Below are 19,222 nucleotides of genomic sequence, written 5' to 3' on the forward strand. Positions count from 1 at the left end.
TAGTTGGTTCCAATTTTTCTAGTTGGTTCAGTTCACAATTCACCTCAAAGAACTTTAAATCAGAGACGCTAGTGGCATTCTACTGTGTGTAGTTTTGATGAATAACATGAGTGTAATCAAAACTAAACTATCCTTCAGTGGGATTCAGCACTTGCTTATTGCTCTGTTCCCACAGCATTAGATTGAAAGGGTGGAATCACTATTTGATCACAACTACTTCTATCTGGAATATTAATTATTTCAGAATAAAAGGTTTACCTGCAGGCAACTTAGAAAGAAATTTAAAAGGGTAAAATAATGTCTAAATCCAAGAAAGACCCAAGGCCAAAATATATAGCCAAATTCATGCCACCTGGAAAGAAAGTGATGTCTTTCAATGCCTATTCAATCCTCTAGGAGCAATCTTTTATTTTCGAATGTACACAGTGTCTTTACTGCATACTCAAAACTCCTGAATTGCATAGCTGTTCACTGCATGAAAGCTTTCAGTAAAAAAATATCTGCAGGTAGAATTCTCGTCAAAAATTTACTGGAATGTGTAGATCTGCTGTTTCACTCAATAAAACACTTTATCCTTAAGCTTAAATTGTTTTACAAGTTCTAAGCAATAGAAGCTTTGGAAGCTTTGTCAGTGCTAAGAATGACTGCTAAGAATGTTCCTCTTCCTGTCCAGCTTGATTTCCTCCTTCCCCTCCCACTACATAATTTTTTGCCGTAGCCCTGATTTTCCAGCTTTTTTCTTGATGGTATTCCTAAAAGCTGAACAAAGCTGTAAATAAATGATAAGCACTATCCCCTTCACTCTTAATGCTCCCCACAATGTTTTTTGAAAATAAGACCCAGAACCAAATAATTTGCAATATTGCTATAATCACATTTACAAACAGTGTTTATTCTACCCTATTTTGTAAAATGTTTTCACTTTTCAGCATACACTTATGTGTATGTATATACTCCTGCATTTATAACCATTTTGACAAAGATAATTTCCTAGTACTACGTCATCATCACTCTGCATCTTTTTTTCCAGATTTTTCTACTCAGTAAAGTTCTACCATATTCTTGTATACATTTAGCCTAGTTGGCATTAGAAAGCTGTTCCACAGCTTGAAGTAGTTACATTTGTTCATGGTGACTGGAGAAGATGGCTAGTACAGCAGCTTCAATATTAATAATTGCCAAGATTGCTGTAACTAATATTGAATGACAGTATTCAACCAGTTGTTTTTTTCTTTTGTGTCACACAGCTTTCACCAACATATACACCATCCACATTAATGCACTGTCTATGACTAATAGAATCCATTAACTAGAAATCACCAACCATCTTGGGCCAAGTGGTGAAATATAATAACCCATAAGGTCGCCATGGACAACGTGCTGTTAATAATTTTAAGCATTGTTTAAACCTATTACACCTCATAAAAAGCCCTTTAAAAACAGATGGTACTCCATCAAAACAGCTGACCGCAGAGATGTGAGATAATCTCAACCCCTAAACTGATTTCAGCATTCAATTCACTGAACCTAACCAGGAACCTTGTTCAAGGATGTACCTGAAAGAAAGAAGCCAAAGAAATCCTTGAAGCAAATCCATCTGTTTTCCCAAAAGAGGTCAAAAACAAAGCAGAGTTTATGTAAACAAAGTGCACTTCAAAAGCTCCGAATCAACAGATCCAAATCTTTTTGCAAAGTCTGTGATTTTTCTGTATGTGTATCATTCACCATAGGGGTGCTAAGCTTTAGGTGGATCACCAAAAAAGACTAATTTATGATATTCCCAGCAGCTCACATCTCATTTCTGATCTGCATACTAGGCCCACAAGTAAAAACCTTGTCAACTTTTTTCTTATCCTATGCTCTGTTTATGTAAAATGGGACTGCTAGAAGAATCCTTCAGAGAGCTTTGCTACTCAAGGCAGAAGCCAGTTTTACTTCTTCCTCTTTAACTGCCTTAATATGCTTGATCCTTCTCTCCAGTTCCCTAACTATAGTCTTTGAGTCCTTAATACTTTTCAGCCTTCTTTCCTCCTGCTCCTCCTTCTCCTCCTCCTCCTCCTCTTTTAAGTACTTACTCCAAGAGAAACATTTTTGAAGGTTACGCTACATGGATTTGACAATGCCCTCACTGTTGCCTGTCAGATCCCTTCATCTGTTTCTTTCAGACATGAAGTCCTTAAGCAAGAGATTCAATTTCTACTAATGATAATAGTGCTCAGTTTAGAGTGAATTTTGAACATCACTTATGAATAGTGACTGTATTAGATAAAACTTAGAAGTATTAGTATTCTAGACTTGTACAATAATTTGAACTTCTGGTAACCAACAAACTGTACTGTTCTGTACATAAAGATTTTACTAACCTTAGTGTCTTTACCAAAAACCTTGGAATGGAAGCAAATCCAGTTTTCAGAAAGGAATAACTTTCCTTGGTACAGAATTTCTTTCTGCAGAGCACAGGTAAAGCCTGAAACAAACAGATATTCTATAGTCTTTAAGGTAATTACAAGCCAAGCCAAGCCAATTTGGCTTCTGGTTTTGTTTTTTTTTTTTTCAAAGCCCCTATATGTTTAGGTTTTGAAATAACCTTTTGATTAACATTGGCAAATCTTGAAATTTTTGGTAAGTTTAACTAATACTGACAAGCTCAGATGATGTCACGGGCCTAAGTTTAGACTCAAAATATTTGAAGGACAACAACTGAAATGAATACAATTAATAGTAACATGCAACTGGCCTCCAAAGGTCAAAAAATCTTTTCTGAGAGAATATGACCTAGCTTCCTATAAACTTTTTATTAACTTCTAGGTAATTGTATTACATAAATGTAAAGAGTTTAACAAGAGGTTTTATCTTTAAAACTCCTAGCTCTATGGCTGTTGTCTAAATTAGATGTTCAAAAGAGGTACAACACATGTAAAGTAATAAGTTTTTACTTCAGAGACATTGAGCAAACCATTTCTCACTCATGAACCACATTCCCTGTATTCCTTTCAAGAAACATTTGCTATACATGTCTATGTACAATTCCCTTTTATAAGTACCACAGATAACGGTAAAATATTTAAACATTTAAATATTCCTTTTCCTATTAGTGTTTTCAAATATTCAAACATCACCAACAGCAAAAACTCAAGCTAATCACTTGACCAATTCTGTCTCAAGTAGTGCCTTTAGTAAGGAAGATTCAGTACCAAAAAATATTGCATTAGGCTACTCTCCAGGAATGGAAAAATGGGCTACAATTTCCAAATATACCAAACATGAAGAGATTTAAGTTTTCCAAGGTAACAATAAGATGCCCATAGCATGTGGATCAAGGCCCAATAGCTCTAAGCAACTGGAGTTAAAGGTTTTTAAAATTTAGGTAGTTCCTCTTGTACATCACATTTGTTGGGTAACAACATTATTTAGGATCCACAGCCAACAACAACACAGGGATTAATACTTACTTTGTTTCAGTGGCTCATCAACAGGAACATCTAGAAACAGCTTATGAAAGTGTGCGTTTGCCTTCAGCTGAAAAACAAAAAGCCCCACACCCAAAACACACACACTTTATTAGACAGTCTGACAACTGTCAAGTGACCTGCTCCACTTCCTGTCCTCCCCACACCTTCCCATTTTGCCCACTTGCTCTACAAGAAATCCTCATATTTTTCTATGTGCCTATTAACTCCATATTGTGCTTCACCCAGACTCTAACACACTGATGAAAAAGTAACCTCTGTCCTTTTTACAACCATGAACTATAGTGCTGCTAAACAAAAGCCCTCTCATGGTAGTTATGTGTTTACTCTTACTATATGTAAGCAAACAAGGAGTCTCTGCCTTACCTGATTTGAGGCACGTTTTTTCCTTTCAGTCTTGGAGTCACTCTTGGTTGTCAGGACCGGACTATCTGTGCTGCTCTTGGTCCTGAAGATTTAAAGCATTTGATGTAAGCCTGGCCTCACACTGGTCTTGGTAAGTTACCAATAGGATGTGCTTTTCCACGGAATGTATTAATCCTTTAGATAACATACCCAATTCATCAAGAATTATGCAGAGATAAAGAAGAGTATATCTTTTTCTTAAACCATGTTGATCTGCTGACTATGGCAGTCTGCTAAAGGTCTTCTTTTAATTTAGAAGGGGTATTCTAAGTAACTGACTAGTTGGTATGGAAGTAGAAAAAGTTCAAAACATTTTTACAGCTTAATGAATTATCACAGTGCTTAGCTTCACATTCGTTTCTGGGCAACATGTGAAATACTAATACTAAGTAAGCACATTCCTTACTAATGAAAGACAAAACAAGATAAAACTTAGTAGATGAGGTGGAAGGCAGTGTACAGAAAGCTATGAACTTGTAATACAAGATGTGAGTTCCTTTGAAAAATGCAACAGGAGAAGAATAGGTGCACAAGTCAGAGGATGGCTATGAATGGTGTAGTGTAGTGTAATGAAATCATTAAGGCAACCAGCAACCCTACAGGAAATGAAATGGAATTCTGACTGCCAGCTGTAGAGGCAGCTGTACTTGTACAGCTCCAGCCCTTTACACTGGAAAACCAAACAAAACCACAAACAACTCTAGAAAAGAACAAGTGTAGATCAAATTCTCTGTGGATGACTAGGATGCCTGTTCTACACAAGAGGAATTAATGGCATGGACTGTTCAGAAAAACAGAGAGGTGGGATAACTGTTTCATAAATCAGAAAGAGACCATTTTCTCTGAAAGCTATGTGGCACAGAACAAATGCCTAGGAACATACTATAAAAATCAGGTAGCTCTTTTTCAGAGGCCCTCAGACGTAAACTGAACAGCAGAAGAAAAAACCATATCACAGGACTCATACTGAATGACCTGAAAAACATGTTGTGCTGAAGATACAGTAGGAAAATAAAGGTGCTACAAAAGTTTCCATTACTGCACCATATCCTGCACAACAAGTCTTCTTTACTTCCCTAAGCTTGAGAGGTTCAGGGCTTCTAGTACATACCGTAAGAGTGACAGGAAGAGAAACCCTGAGTGTTATGGAGACATAACTGGAAAGAGATTGTATAGCAATCTGACTTAGACACTGACTTTGACAGCAGAGGACCTGGCTGCATATCTCAGGAGGTCCCTCATAAAACTCTAAAATACCTGAGTACATGTATTTGTGTGCTTACGTAGAGTACAGGTGAAACTGAAACAAACAGCAAGCCTGACAAAAATGTTATGTTTAGCCTTCACCAAAAGTAGTCAATTACAGTATGAGAAGTAAGACTGCAACCTCTGAAAAAAAAAAAGTGATAATGTATTCCTTCAAATACCTTTTCCTCAAAGATGCTTCATGAAATTAAGTGATGTTTTTTTAAATATTTGCCTTCTGACCAAAACAACAGTGTCAGGCTGACCACTGACTTTTGCACTGACTGTTCAGTTCACAAAGTGAAAGGGATGCAAAGGTCATGTTCAAGCCATCCAAGTGGGATTTTAGCCTCTTTTATAAGCACTTAAAATGCATTCCAGTTCTCCAGCAAAAGAAGAATGAGTGTCTTTGTGGGGACAGTACAAAAATCTGATACAATATACAACACAGAGTACAAAATTAAAACTTATGTCATAGTTTTACCGTGGACAATCACTACTCCAGCATGAAAGAGTTCTGGAAACAAGCCAGGACTAAAACTGCAGCTCAGTTTGACTGCCTGTCAAATTGATTGTGACAGGAATGTAACTAGCAGCGGCACCAAACAGTGCAATACATTTTTTCCTAGAACAGGGAAACTAAGCCAGCTCAAAGTCTAAATTCTATTGTGACTGCTTGCAATGGGCAACAGAGCAACCAAGGAAGGTGCCTTGATTCCAATTCACTTGCATAGTGTGCAAGCTAACCCTCAGCTAGGATATCTGATAAATATTGCTACTCAGTCTAGCTTTTGAAGTGCTTTGCAGCCATTCTATTATCTCTACTAGAAGAAAACTGGTAGTATTTCTGACATTACCTAGCAACATCAACTTTTTTCCGGTCATCAAAATACTCCATTTCACTGGTAGAGGTCTGCAGCCACACAGTGGGTGATTTTCCAGCCTTTCTTTTTTCATCAGTTCCATTTTCTCCATCTGAACTGTGGGGGGAAAAATAAATAAATAAATAAACAAACAAACAAATAAATAACTAAAGCTAGAAGTGTGTTTTACAGGATTCACAGTAACGTCAAATGCCACTGCAACATGTTGACAATACAGCATATATTAAAAAACAAAATTGTAACATGTATTTCTACTGAGATCCTGAAAAAATCTTTGTCTACTGACTTGACAGTATTATACATGTGAGCTGTACTCTGAGCTCCAGTACTGGAATTTCAGCAACGAAGAGCGGAAAATTGAAATACTGCCATGGATATTTCACCACTCATAAAATTTGTAACTCTAGCTTCCGTTCTGAAGAGAATGTCTCGTTTAAGAAAAAATGCATTCCATGTTCAGGACTCAGACGACTAATGCAAATTAATTTGATTGGCAAGCCAGGAGAAAAACATCTTGCATGACAGCACTTGGTGCTTTGCAGATAATATGTGCTCAATATTGCAAGAGGAAGATGGGTCCTATCTTGCCTCTTACTTTCCTCTTCTGTGAGAGTCCACAGGCAGAATTTTCACAACAAAGGGTTCTCTCCAAGTACAAAAAGCATTGGTTTTATTTTATAAAAGCAGCACCGCCGCCACAGCGCATTGTCTCTTCACAGCATATGCCACTGCTTCAGAAATGTATGTTATGGACCCATAGTCTGAAGGCTAAACAATATGCCATTAGAGTCTGCCCCTGGCTTACCTTTCCATAATTTTCCAACAAAATGACAACTCAGAAAATTTAGAGAAAAAGAGCTGTTAATAATAATAGGGTGTGAAGAATGATAATACTTTAAAATGACATGACAACTATATACATACTCCTCCCCGTAGAAACCTGAAGCCTCAGAAAAACCATAGATGCTCTTAGGATTAAAGAGGAAAGCCAAACCATGTTGCCCACTAATTTCGTGTCTGGCCTGAATGACCCCATTTACAGAAGCTTTCCGCTATAATGTTTAATTTCTGCAATTTTACAGCATACCACAGCCATCATGTGACACTGTCTTTATTATGAACAGGCTTTTTTCTTACTACTACAGAAGTTTTGCTAATAGAGGTTCTCAAACTGATTTAATCTTCTTTTAGGAAGGGCACAAAAAGGTCTTTTGCTTTTATTATGCTCTGATGAATAAGATCAGGAGATATGCCTCACAACACCCTAATTGAAGTCTAATGAGGTGTTATCCTACCTGACAGCTAAACTAGAGCTTATGTCACAGGACAAATGCCAAGATTCTCAAGGGATCTTATATTTACATAGAACAGCTATTTCCATATCTAAGCCTTCCTCAGCACCCTTAGCACTCCCCACCACAGGGACACTGAATTCCTACTTCCTAAATCAGACTTTATTAATGCCGTAATCCTTTCATTTATACACAAAGCCAATAAGAAAAAAACCCTATTATTTCCCCATAGCTTCACTCTTGTATCGGCTCTGCCTGACCACACATCATCAGCTTTTATTTTCAGTTGACATAAACTACAATTAAATAGGCAATTAATGAGATTCAAGTGGAATCCAATCTGCCTGAAAAACCCAAATAAGCAGCTTTATGCTGTTTGAGATTTTAAACAGAGAGACAGACTACCAACTCCAGGTGCTCCCTGCAAACATAGGGGAGTTTGTATTCCAAAAGTCTGCAAACCCTGAAAACGTCTTATTCACAGTCTTGCTATATTTCTATTACTCAAATCCTTGGGCTCCAAGGGTGGCCAGAGAATACCAGAAATGTGTGGGATGAGGAACTGGGTGAGGCAAAATTGTCAGATTCAATCACACCTGCGTTTCAAGAAAGCAGCTTAGCATGGAAACTCCCAAGTGAATAGAACTACATAACACAGCACTGTTTTTAAGATATAGTTGCTTGAGCCTGAAGCCTGACTGGCGTCCCTCACTGCCTTGGGCAGCCTGCTATTCTCACACGGCAATGCTACCAACTGATCAAGGAGGCCTGTCTCATACCTCTATAGTAAAAATATCCTTTAAAAAAAACCTATAACACAGGTTCTACCGCTCACACCTGTCAGCATGCTTAGATGCTTTGCTGCTGCCTTTTTCACTTACTACTCATACTCCCTTTACCTCATCCATAAGTTAATCTGTACTTTGCAGTTAAACCTATGAGCCTGTTCTATTCTGTCTGTCTTCCCTACTAACTTCTACTACTCCTGAATCTCTCACCTAGATGCTTTCAGATGGCAGAGAGCTCAGGCATCCCAAAACGCTAATCCTGCTGACAGCTGTGTGTGGGAATGCTGAGCTAACCTGTGCCAATCTGCTCACTTCTCCAGGATGGCCTGAGAACAGCAGCACAGGTGTGAGGAGACTCAGCCATGGAACACATGACACTGACAGTAGATATAGGGTGTATTCCTACTAGCTGATAAGGTTTCGCCATGCCTGTCCTTCAGCCTACCTGCTTATGCCTCCTTCACATAAAGAAAAACTACATAAGGATTTGACCTTATATTTCGGATAATTATAGCTCCACACAGCACCTAAGTTACTAGTAGGTGTTTTCTAACTACCAGAAGCATCTTAGCTGACCTTCCCTTCCCCCTCCCTTTGTAAAATACTGTTTATCAAATCACAAGTAAATTAAAGCACTCCTCACATTCTTATGAGTGAGTCAGTATTCATAAATGCTTTGTAAAAAGAGCACAAAAGTCAGGAACAACAACAAATTAGATTAAGACCACTTAAGAAATGAGTGATTCCTACCGCAACTGTTGGCAGTAGATGCGCATAAAAGAACTGGGTTCGCAATGTCAGGGCAAAGCAAAAGAACTTTGTGACACTGGAACCATTGAAATGAAAGAAAAAATTCTCATATATTTGGTACTACTACCAAGCCTATTAAAATAATGGCTAAAAGAAATAAAGAGAGAAGTTGTCTCTAGTTCCCAAATAAAGAACAGTTGTCGTAGGGAGTATTTTCAAAGCCAAGTCCTGCACTTACAGTGAGATCATACATTGCATCTAAGCAAGCTGAAATAAACATTAGTTGTGTTTAAGGGAAAGTGCTATGAATTACATAAACCAAGGCAGTGGACTAAGTTCCATTCTAATGTAGTTCAGAAGCACATTATTCATCAATACATTTCAAAAGTCAGAGGAATTTCACTTCTTCTGATCTGAATGGTTTCTGGGAAACCAAAATTTTCTGGCAGACGTGTGTCAAGTTCCTCATATTGCATAAACGTCTCTGAACTTCAAACTTTCTTGTTTGGCAGTAACCTTCACCAGGACCTGAAAAATTCAGACTCCCTGTGAAGTTATACAGTACCACATTATGGGAGTTTTTCATGAAAAAATGATTAAATACATTAATCTAAAATAGCAACTTTTCATCTGTTCTTAGTCAAACTAGTTTGACTAAGAAGCACTGAACAAAAACAATGTGAGAGAGAAGTGCTGATAGGCCACAGTTTGGAAAGTGACCCTCAAGGAACAACTGCTGTCTTTGACAAGCACAGCACTGAACCAGACACCATCACTTCTCAGGCATACACAAAAGAGACCAAAATTCCAGAACTATATGGTGGTTACTGTCTTTAAATCCCTGCAACCACACAAATCCTTCTACAAAGCTTCCTCAGGACACCCACGCTACTTGGTCCACCTGATAACTGGTCTAGAAGTTCAGAAGCCACAGTAAGTTGTGACAAACCAGTCCTCCAGTCTACAGATTGCAGATCAGTTATGTAGAAGGACAGAAATGCCTGTTGAATAATCAGAGATGTTAGGTACATCTTCAATTGTTTGCAAAATTGGAGTCAAAGCATATTTCCTAAGGGTTTAATGTGACTCAGCACTGGTGCAATGTTCCTTCTTGGATGGAGCATACATATTAGGTCATCATGTTACCTTAGAAGCACTGTTGGTCCTGTTTCACTTCCGTTAAACAAAAAGAATTAATTTTTTCAACAGCAGTTAGACTGCTGCATTACTGCAAAGGATCAACCAAAATAGGTGGGGAGTAATTTCTCCCCTAATGTCCACAACCATGCTTGGTAAAGTGCATGAGAAAATATCCATCACAAATACAATGACATTCTGTATGTTTTGGTTCTGTTGGGTTAATCGGGTAGTCATTGGCAGACTGACAGGATTTGACAAAGGAATCAAAGTACTGTGAAAGGTCTTAATGCTAAGAGACAATGTTATTAAAGCTACTCTTACTCCCTGACATGAGTCTATTCAGGTAAAGGAATGGGTTACTTCTACAGAAACTTAAAGGGAGAGACTACAAACATTTAAGGATCCCAAATAAAGATGACAGAGTTTGGCAGGTTTTTAAAAGCAGAGAACATGGAGCAGGATGAAGAGATTTATCTATGCATTATCTGAAAGACATACCAGCAACATACTTCAAGCAGAGATGACTACAAGAGGGCCAGAGGGGAAGTACCAATGCTTGGAAGGACATTGCTAAGCATGCTGCACGTCAGAGGTGTCCTCCTAAGCACTTACTCTCCTTGACCTATCATGTCCTAGAGAAGCAATCATCCCAAACTACCTTTTGCTAGGTCTAAAGTCTTGAAGTTTTCTTTAAGAAGACTATCCCATCATTCTACTAAGTGTCTTTTCTATGCCACACCAGTCTGAATAAACTGTTTTTGCATGTGTCATCAGATTCTGGAGTGTTTTATCTGATGAGCTTGCTTTCATACTGTACACAGTTCAATTGCCTCAGTCCTGGACTGAAGAAAATACCTTTCCACTGTAAACTCTCCTGCTGTCCTCTTCATAGAAGATTTGAATGGTCTCCATATTGGAAAAATTAGCAATAGTGCTCAAATTGAGGATTGAGGTGTTGTCTGTTTGTACAGTCTGGTCACTCAGAAGCAAAATGCCTCCTGTAACTCTACAGCCGTGCTCTAGTGTTACACACAGCACCGCTTATGTGAGATAACACATCATGCAGAAACAATGCCTCGAAATAACGTCAAGATTTAATCTACTTCTAAGATCACATACCATTTTTACCATGCAAATGAACAGCCAAACATCGACTATCACTAAGACTCCCAAACTATCAAAACAGGCAGAAAATGAGCTACAGCTACCCTAATTACATAGGGGCAGAAACTGTTTAACAACTGCTAAAATAGATGTTAAAGATAGACATAATGTATCCATTTGGTATTTGTATAATTCCATATACTTTGTGCACAGCTTGTACTTAAGGCTGAAGTCTGAACGAAATAAAGCAGCTGATTCTGAAGTGCAGGATTTTGTATTCTTCTGTATAGCAAATCTACAGCCAGCAGATGTATTTATACCAAACAGAGAGAGCAGCAAAGCATGAATCACGGCACAGAGATGTGAAACCCTGCATGACGGAGAAGACCAGTTTGTCAATATCAATAAGTATGAACCAGACTGAGATTTAACTTCCTCATGCTGCTCAAGGAGCAGGCTAATTCTCTTCTCCTCAGAAGAGAATCAGAGTCAAACACAGCATAATGGAGGCAGAGTTACACAGCTGCACATTAACTGTGTAAAACATGCATATGGATGAGCACACTTGCACACACACCACGCACTTCTCTAAGCATTTCTAGGATGAAACACATCTGCAGGCACAGCTAGAATCTTGATGTCAGATAGCACCAAAAGAGAAATTAACCCAACTGTTTAGGACTTCCTTAAAATCTGAATCTAATTTTATATATCAAGGCAATTAACTGCAGAAATACTTACTGTGTTCTATTCCACACCTATCCCTTGGAACACAATTACTCACCTGTGAGTAGTTTCATATGTCTGTGTTGCAATGTCTTTATTAAAAAATTTATGAAATTTTGGAGTTAATACTGAACAGAAACCCCTCCAACACTGTTAAGGACAGAGAAAGTTAGGTTTTTCTCCTTAACTGAATAGACATTTAACATAATAACTAGATCAAGTTTCACACTGCCTTACCACTTGGACATTAGCAAGATCACTGTGACACTGCAGACGTCATTAGCAAGTATGTAAATTTTCTGCTCTAAATACCATCTATTATTAACTGTCTGTATTCCCCGTCTAATCAAAACCAGACTGCTATCAAATTCCATAGGAAAAAAAAACCACAGAAGAATTCCCTGCGCTCTGAAACAAGAGACACTATAACAAGATATTTTACTAAGTTAACACTAGAACAGGAACATAAGCCATTTAGCTCTCTTGTCTTCTCAAGAGTTTCCGTTTCATATATCCACTTCAAAAAGCAAAAGCCCTCTCATATGTATCTTCGCTCAACTCCACAAAATTCCCATCATGCAGTTTTCAGTAGGATGGGAGTTTCAGTAGGATCACCAACAACTATTTATCTGACCATAGGCACAGTCAGATCTAGCACACAACAGAAATCTTTCACAGACACATTTCTGGGGGAGAAAAAAAAGAAAATTAAGCAAAATACACTCATTCACCTCTACTTTGGGAGGGAGCATGTGTTTTTCTCATTCTTCAACCTGCTTACATCCTTCAGAAGAAAATGTTTTCATGTCTCCTTGTTCTAGACTACCTAATCTTCTAACCCAAAGCAATACAAAAACAGGATCACAATTCATATTGAAAAGGAAGTGTACAGTCTTAACTCAACATTTTTATCTTTAGCTTCCAGAGGTGACAGGAGAAAGGGAAAAGAAAAAATTCCTGACTTATGACTTGTTCAGGGTGCAAAAAAGAGGGAAAAGGCACTTCAGTGAATTGTTCAATACCAAATTAAATAAAAAAGATAAATACTGCATCTATATACAATTTATATGTTCACCATATAGACATCAATCAGAACTGTTCCTTAACTCAGGCAGAAACAACACATATCTATATGAAAAGGCACAAGCATCTTTACAAATGAGGCCCAATCACCAGAGAATAAGCATAAAATAGCCTCATTACTTGAAGCTGCACCTCTGTTTCTGGAAGAACTCCAGAGAAACATACCTCAACATGATGCAAGACTTGGATGCCAGTTTGCCAGCATTAATTGTGCTTTTGAAAAAAAAAAAAACCACCTAAGTAGTTATATCAGACTCAAATACTTAAAAAAACCCCCAACCAACCAACCAAAAAAAAAAAAAACCCAGACACTTGCAATTGTATTAACAACTTATTAAGAATGCAGAACAGTTAGAGATGAAAGCAGAGGTTTGGGAACTATCTTACCAAACTTTTACTCCATTCTCTGCTGTTAAAAAGTGAAGCTGCCATGAAAACCTCGACCAGCAGCTTCTGCTCTATGGCACTTTTAGAAATAATGACTCACTATGCTACACAAAGTGTTTTATCAATGTAAATGAGAAAAAATAATTTTGATTCTTCTGACAGATTATATACAAAGAGAAGGAGAGCTGGATTTTCTCATAAAGCAGTGTCTTTGAAAACTGGCATTGATAAAAGATAATCCAAAATCATTGATAAGATTTCCCTGTTTAAAGTGTGTTAAAGATAGATTCTGCTCCTACATATCTTATTTACACTTTTTTGTGAGGTCCCCCAGCAAGAATAGTGTACAACAAAGCCAAATGTAAAACGAGATGAAAATGAACTTCTCATTGTGTTTATCTACTGTGCTTTTTCATGCTTTCCTTGTTTAAAACAACACTAATCACGGAGACAAAATCTTTAGTTTCAAGGAATACCCAGGTACATTTTTGATGTTTCATCACACATTTCACCAAGGACAGAAGTGAACCATTCACCAACGATCTGGCAATTTTGAATTTCCCACTATTATCTTTTCAACCTATGGTTACTCTTACAGGCCTGCCTATGTGTTCACGGAAAAGATCAGAACAATGCGGATAATTGAATCCAAAAGTTACTATTTCACACTAGGAAATACTAGCTTCCAAAAATGGGTCTAACCAACACTAGTCACAACAGTGCCTTTGACTGTGATGGTGAATAAAAGGAACCATTTTCCTTCCAGAGTCCTGGGAAAAGGTAGTCTTATTAGAATCAGATGTGACACATGGTAGCCAGACACCTGCTAAGGCCAACTGGACTTTCTATTTTCTATGTCACCAGGACACTGAGTCTGAATGTTCTCAAAGCTTCCTTCTTCAATCTGAGCCCTTCCGCCAGCCACGAGCTGTCCTCCATGGCAAAACACACTCTCTCCTATGCTGGCCATAGCATATTTACACATATTTTAGAATTTCTCAAAACCAAATAGGAATACATATAATTGTATATGTATTTTGTTCTATAAACTTCCTTCTTGTTGAGAAAAAGACTGAACAAATCTAAACAGCTCTTCTTGAACTAGCACAGCACAGATGGCAGCTACAAAATACATCAAGAGTCTTTCGCCTAGGTGGTCTCTCTTCCACAAACAGACTAAAACGATAACCAGAGGGCTAAACTGAGGCACGTGTAGGACATGCCAGGGTATGGCTGGTTTTATGGGGGATGTACAGAACTGCTGTTTCATAGTCAGGTAACTAGAAGGTTTCCCTCTTCTATCCACAGAGGGCGAAGGCTTCAGTCTGCCTCTATGTTCCCTACCTGCTGAAATTGTCTGCTGCCTATCTGCAGCCTACATATTATTTCCTGCCCCTCTTTCTGGATCTTATTAACCTCCCTAAACTTAGTGCACTATTTCTCAAGGACAGAGGCAAAGACGGTCAGTGCCAGGTAGAAGTTTAGTTAAAGTAACACAGGTCTGAAAAGATCATTGGAAAGGATATGCATGGACATGGCAGCTGCTGTGTACAGAGCATAAAAGATCATTAGTCCCAGCAGTGGCATCATCAGATAAGCACATAATTTCTAACCACATGACTGCAACATTTATGGAGATGGAAGCAAGAAGACAATACTGGGATACGATGTTTATGCATCCTCTGTCAAATACCAGCAACAAATCCTGTTGCCCAAAGTTGTAGTTATTATGTTGACTAACAAACATTTCTCACAGACTGCATATAACCATAATTAATTTGGGCATATTTCAGGTTAGCCACTTGAGGCACCTGAGTGGAATGAAAAAACTCTTCAGATCCATTTCATGCATTTACACATGGAACAATTATTTTTAAAAAGCTGCTTTTATAATTTAAGCATGCACATAAAGTGAACAAAGTAGGAAAGGCAGGGAGAAAAAAGGGAAAAACCAGAAGTGACTAAAAAACATCATCATGAGCAAATGAAGGTTCAAATCTAGCCTGGAAAACCCCTGCCACATCTTAAATTTAAATGTTTCATTTGCAAGTGTGTCCTTCTTTACAGATCATGTGTTATAACTTTTGCTATAAAAATAAGGAAAAACTACTATGGAAGAATTAAAAAATATTATATTTAGTGTATGCTACTATCTTCATCCTCTGAAAGTACATACCTACACCTTTTTCCCTTCACGAAAAAAAACCTCACAGTAGAAGTTTGGCTGCTGGAAATGAGTTAACCTAGATCAAAGTTGAAATAAAACTTTTAATCAGTAATAAATAATTTCCCCTTTTTTCTCTGTGTTTTGTGTTTCTCTCAAGTAAGAGATTTTAAGAAAAAAACCATAGTAAATCGTGATTAAGCACAAGTCAGTCAATTGATTTTGTTTTAATTTATCAACTGATAGACCATTATTAAGAAACATCTGTTATGGTAGAATAATATACCAGACAAAAAAACCCCATAAAAATCACATTCTTCCTGCCAAGAAGTACTCAATTTGCTTGCAAGTGTTTTCCATTGCTTGCAGTAGCATATTTTTCCCAGTATCTGCAATGTATTTTAACTAAATAAAAAAACCAAAAAAAACCCCAGACAAAAAAAACCCCCACCCCAACAACCCTCCCCCACCCCCCAAAAAACCCAACAAAACCCCCCAACTAAAACCTTCCGTATATTTCATACTCTGAAGTCCCAATGTCTTCATTTCTTTAAGTTACAAAGTTACATTTGGTAATTGGACATTACCTGATTCTGTAAACCATAAAGGACAGGATGTGCCACTTAATGTTAGCAGAATCTTGCCATACAGTAACCCATCACATCACACTTATACAGACAGATTGAATCATACCAGGATAAATACTACCCGTGGCTCCAGAAAGTGCTACATGGACTTTGTCAGAAGCAAGCATGGGTAAAAGCAGAGGGATGCTGACAAGGCATATGAACTGCTTGCTCTTACTCCTCTGCCATTTCTCCTTAATATGCCAGGCTCTTATTTTCTAAATAAGTGCTAAAACATCTGTTTCCACCAGCTGTCCCTACAGCACAGCTGACAGCTTCTACAGGAGGTCCAGTGCCACCACAAATAAAACACATCCCACTTTCTGGTCAAAAAAATAAATACCCTCTAAACACAATGCAAGGGTTAACTCCTTTTTGGTCCAAGGCCACATCAGGATGTAATGGTTAGGGAATTCCACTTGGAAGGCTTTTTTTCTGTCCACAAATTTTTTACTTGCTTGGAAGGAACTCCACGTAATGACAAACTTTTGGCACGTTGCTATTTTGGTTCTGCATAGTAACAGTGCCCATCTTCCACACAGTGTTGTCTCTGGGGTTGTACAACTCACCGAGATCTACTGCAAGCTTTGCAAATATGTAAGTATCACTAATCATGCCAGAGTAGCCCATTTTCTGAATCAGTATGCAAGTACTTAACTATTCTGAATCACTGTTGGATAAATACAGACTTCCTAGTTTCCAACCTTGAAATATTTAAGAAAAACTAATCCAAGAAACCCCTGCAAAAAACACCCCCAGAACAACCCAGAAGACTTACAACTTCAATCCATCAGATGCACCTATCCCCCAGGGAACGTTTACAGTAGAAGCAGCATATTAAGCTATGAAGTCCATCTCTAAACTGAACAACATTTTAAGCATACCTCTAGGAAGTACAGGTTACTGTATACACATAAATCTCTTTACACAGATACATCTCTCTCCCCCTTGAGCTTTGGAAAACACTGAAAGGTTCCATATACCTCTATAACCCTGCTAGCATTTTTTTCCAATAGAGGTCATCATCAGCTCTGTTAGTTCCCTGCAAGTACATGAGGGGAATGAAACTCCATCAAATCCACATGCATTTTCTAAAACCAAATCTTCAACAATTCAGCTTGTAGCAATCTCACTTCTAGCTGAATTTAAGCCATGATTCTGGTCTTGAGCTGAACAATCTCCCCTGTAACTTCACATTAGTCAAACCAAAGACACCTGGCTTGTGAGGTTAACTCCCAATCAAATGAACACAATAGTTTCTCAGTTAAATGGGGCTGGAAAATTAATTCCAACTTGGTTTCCAAAGAGCAAATGCTTCAACAGTTTTCTAGTTTAAGACAAAGCTTTTTAGGTTTTTGTCTTTCCCAGTCTTTTCACTCTCCTACTGCCCAGGCTAGTATTGCTGAACACTGTATCTTAAAGTACAGCAAGACTGTCTAGCTCTCCCCTGCATGACACCTACAGAACAGCAAAAATTCATAGAACAGCAAAAACCCTAGAGAGTTATAGTAAGACTTCACCATTTATCACACTGGCTAAGACTGACCCTGCTTCTAAAACAGTTAATTGATGAAGGACTGAAAGACTCAACACCTAGTGGCAAAAGGAGACGGCATTACCCATGCATGTGCAATGTCTCCGAGATCAAGCTCTCCGTACACTATCTTGGACTCCAAGCTCTGTTTTCAAGAGAAAAATCAGATACAGATCTTGCATACCTGAAGAACTTCATTAGGTTCACTGGCATAACTCTGCACAGGAATCAGGATCCAAGGCTTGAAGTCAGAAGACTCTAGAGAAGGTCTGGGAATTATGTTTCATTTGTAGTGTGAAGTCACTCATGTGGTTACATCATACAGGATAAAGGATACTTAGAAGACACTTTGATTCCCAGTGCTCTCCAACAAGCAAGTTATTTCTGGCAACACTTTAGGAGTACACCTGCTTAGAGATCACACATACAACAGCCGGGGGAAAAAAACCAAAAACCAACACAGACTTTCTCAGAATTTCTTTGAAGAGAAAGAGCTAGCTGCTAGTAACTTGTTCTCCTTTCTCCTGCAAGCTGTTTAAGATTAAATTTTCGTGAAGGAAAGTTCTTCGAGAAGAGGAATCATCTCAGATTAGGAGAAAGTTAACTCTATTTAACTTCTTTTGAGGAGAAAGCCCCACATGTTTTAGTTTCTTGTTTTGTAGATGCTTAACTTCTCAAACACTGTCCTTGGGACTGCCAAGACCCATGTGAATTGGGAGCCTGGTATGGAAACAGACAGCTGCTTGATTCCAGCAATGTTTTCACGGGATGGTCATTGCCATGACACACAAGCACCTAAACAACTTGAGATCTCTGCAGCAAGCAAGAGAACAATGCAGGAGACGAACCTTTAACTCTTGATGTTCCCAGTCATCATCAGAGGTTGGGAAGGTCAGCAGCCTCAGGGGAGTACTCCCACCCTTCTGAGCCCTCTGACCTCCCTACGTTCCACCAGTTACTCCAAGCAGAAAGCCTTTACCAGCCAGCAGGGCCTCCTCTTTCTCATGAACAGTATTTTTGATCTCTTCACCTGCTCAATTTTTATGGTACCTCTTAGGTCAAAAGGAAGAGTGCAAGTATGGGTATGGCCATGCTGGGCGAGGAGACCAGTGGGGAACCATGCCAGGACAGGCAAGCAAACACCATCCTTTCAGAGCACCCCATCTGTCTGGGACATCAGACTGAACTCCCATTTTAATGTCTCTTGTCTGTATCAGACTCTGTGAACTTTTAACAAAGTTCTGGGTTTTCCAGGCACCCAGAGGAAAGGACAACAGATTCCCACCGGAACCCGTATACTTTAACTTAAGCGATAAAGCACAACTACTCTATTTCTGTGAAACGGCTCAGAAAGATTTCCATGCTATTGGGTGAAATTACTAGAAGCAGTATTTATACGCCTTGCTCCTAAAAGTATAACTTCGGAGTTCAACGCTGGACTCGAGAGCGGGTCTTGGCTGCGCGGGGGTGTTCGCGCTCAATTTAAGGCTGGAGGCGGAGGCCCCTTGGCCACTCTTCCCGGGGAACTTCCAGGCCGACGCCCCCACCAGCGCGGCCCCACCGCTCCGGGGCTCCCCCTCCGCCCCTGCCCGCAGCTCCCCGCGGCCCCGGCGCTGCCCCGCGG

General features: G+C 38.8%; 1 protein-coding gene across 5 annotated transcripts in view; it reads right to left on the reverse strand.

The window, feature by feature from the left end:
• Window positions 1-19,222, reverse strand: part of GRAMD2B (GRAM domain containing 2B) — a 48,982-nt gene that overhangs the window by 11,498 nt on the left and 18,262 nt on the right. For 3 of the 5 annotated variants that reach the window (XM_019286925.3, XM_019286924.3, XM_039567324.1), the window contains exons 2-5: window positions 5,978-6,100; window positions 3,837-3,918; window positions 3,453-3,519; window positions 2,364-2,467 (exon numbers count right to left, since the gene is read on the reverse strand). In XM_019286925.3, coding sequence (XP_019142470.1) covers window positions 2,364-2,467; window positions 3,453-3,519; window positions 3,837-3,918; window positions 5,978-6,100 — 376 coding nt within the window. Of the gene's footprint in view, window positions 1-2,363; window positions 2,468-3,452; window positions 3,520-3,836; window positions 3,919-5,977; window positions 6,101-17,782; window positions 19,116-19,222 lie in introns of those variants that run through there. The other 2 variants (XM_039567325.1, XM_010401298.4) reach the window with 2 other exon arrangements.

The sequence above is a fragment of the Corvus cornix genome, chromosome Z (genome assembly GCF_000738735.6).
Source record: "Corvus cornix cornix isolate S_Up_H32 chromosome Z, ASM73873v5, whole genome shotgun sequence".
Classification (NCBI taxonomy): Eukaryota; Metazoa; Chordata; class Aves; order Passeriformes; family Corvidae; genus Corvus; species Corvus cornix.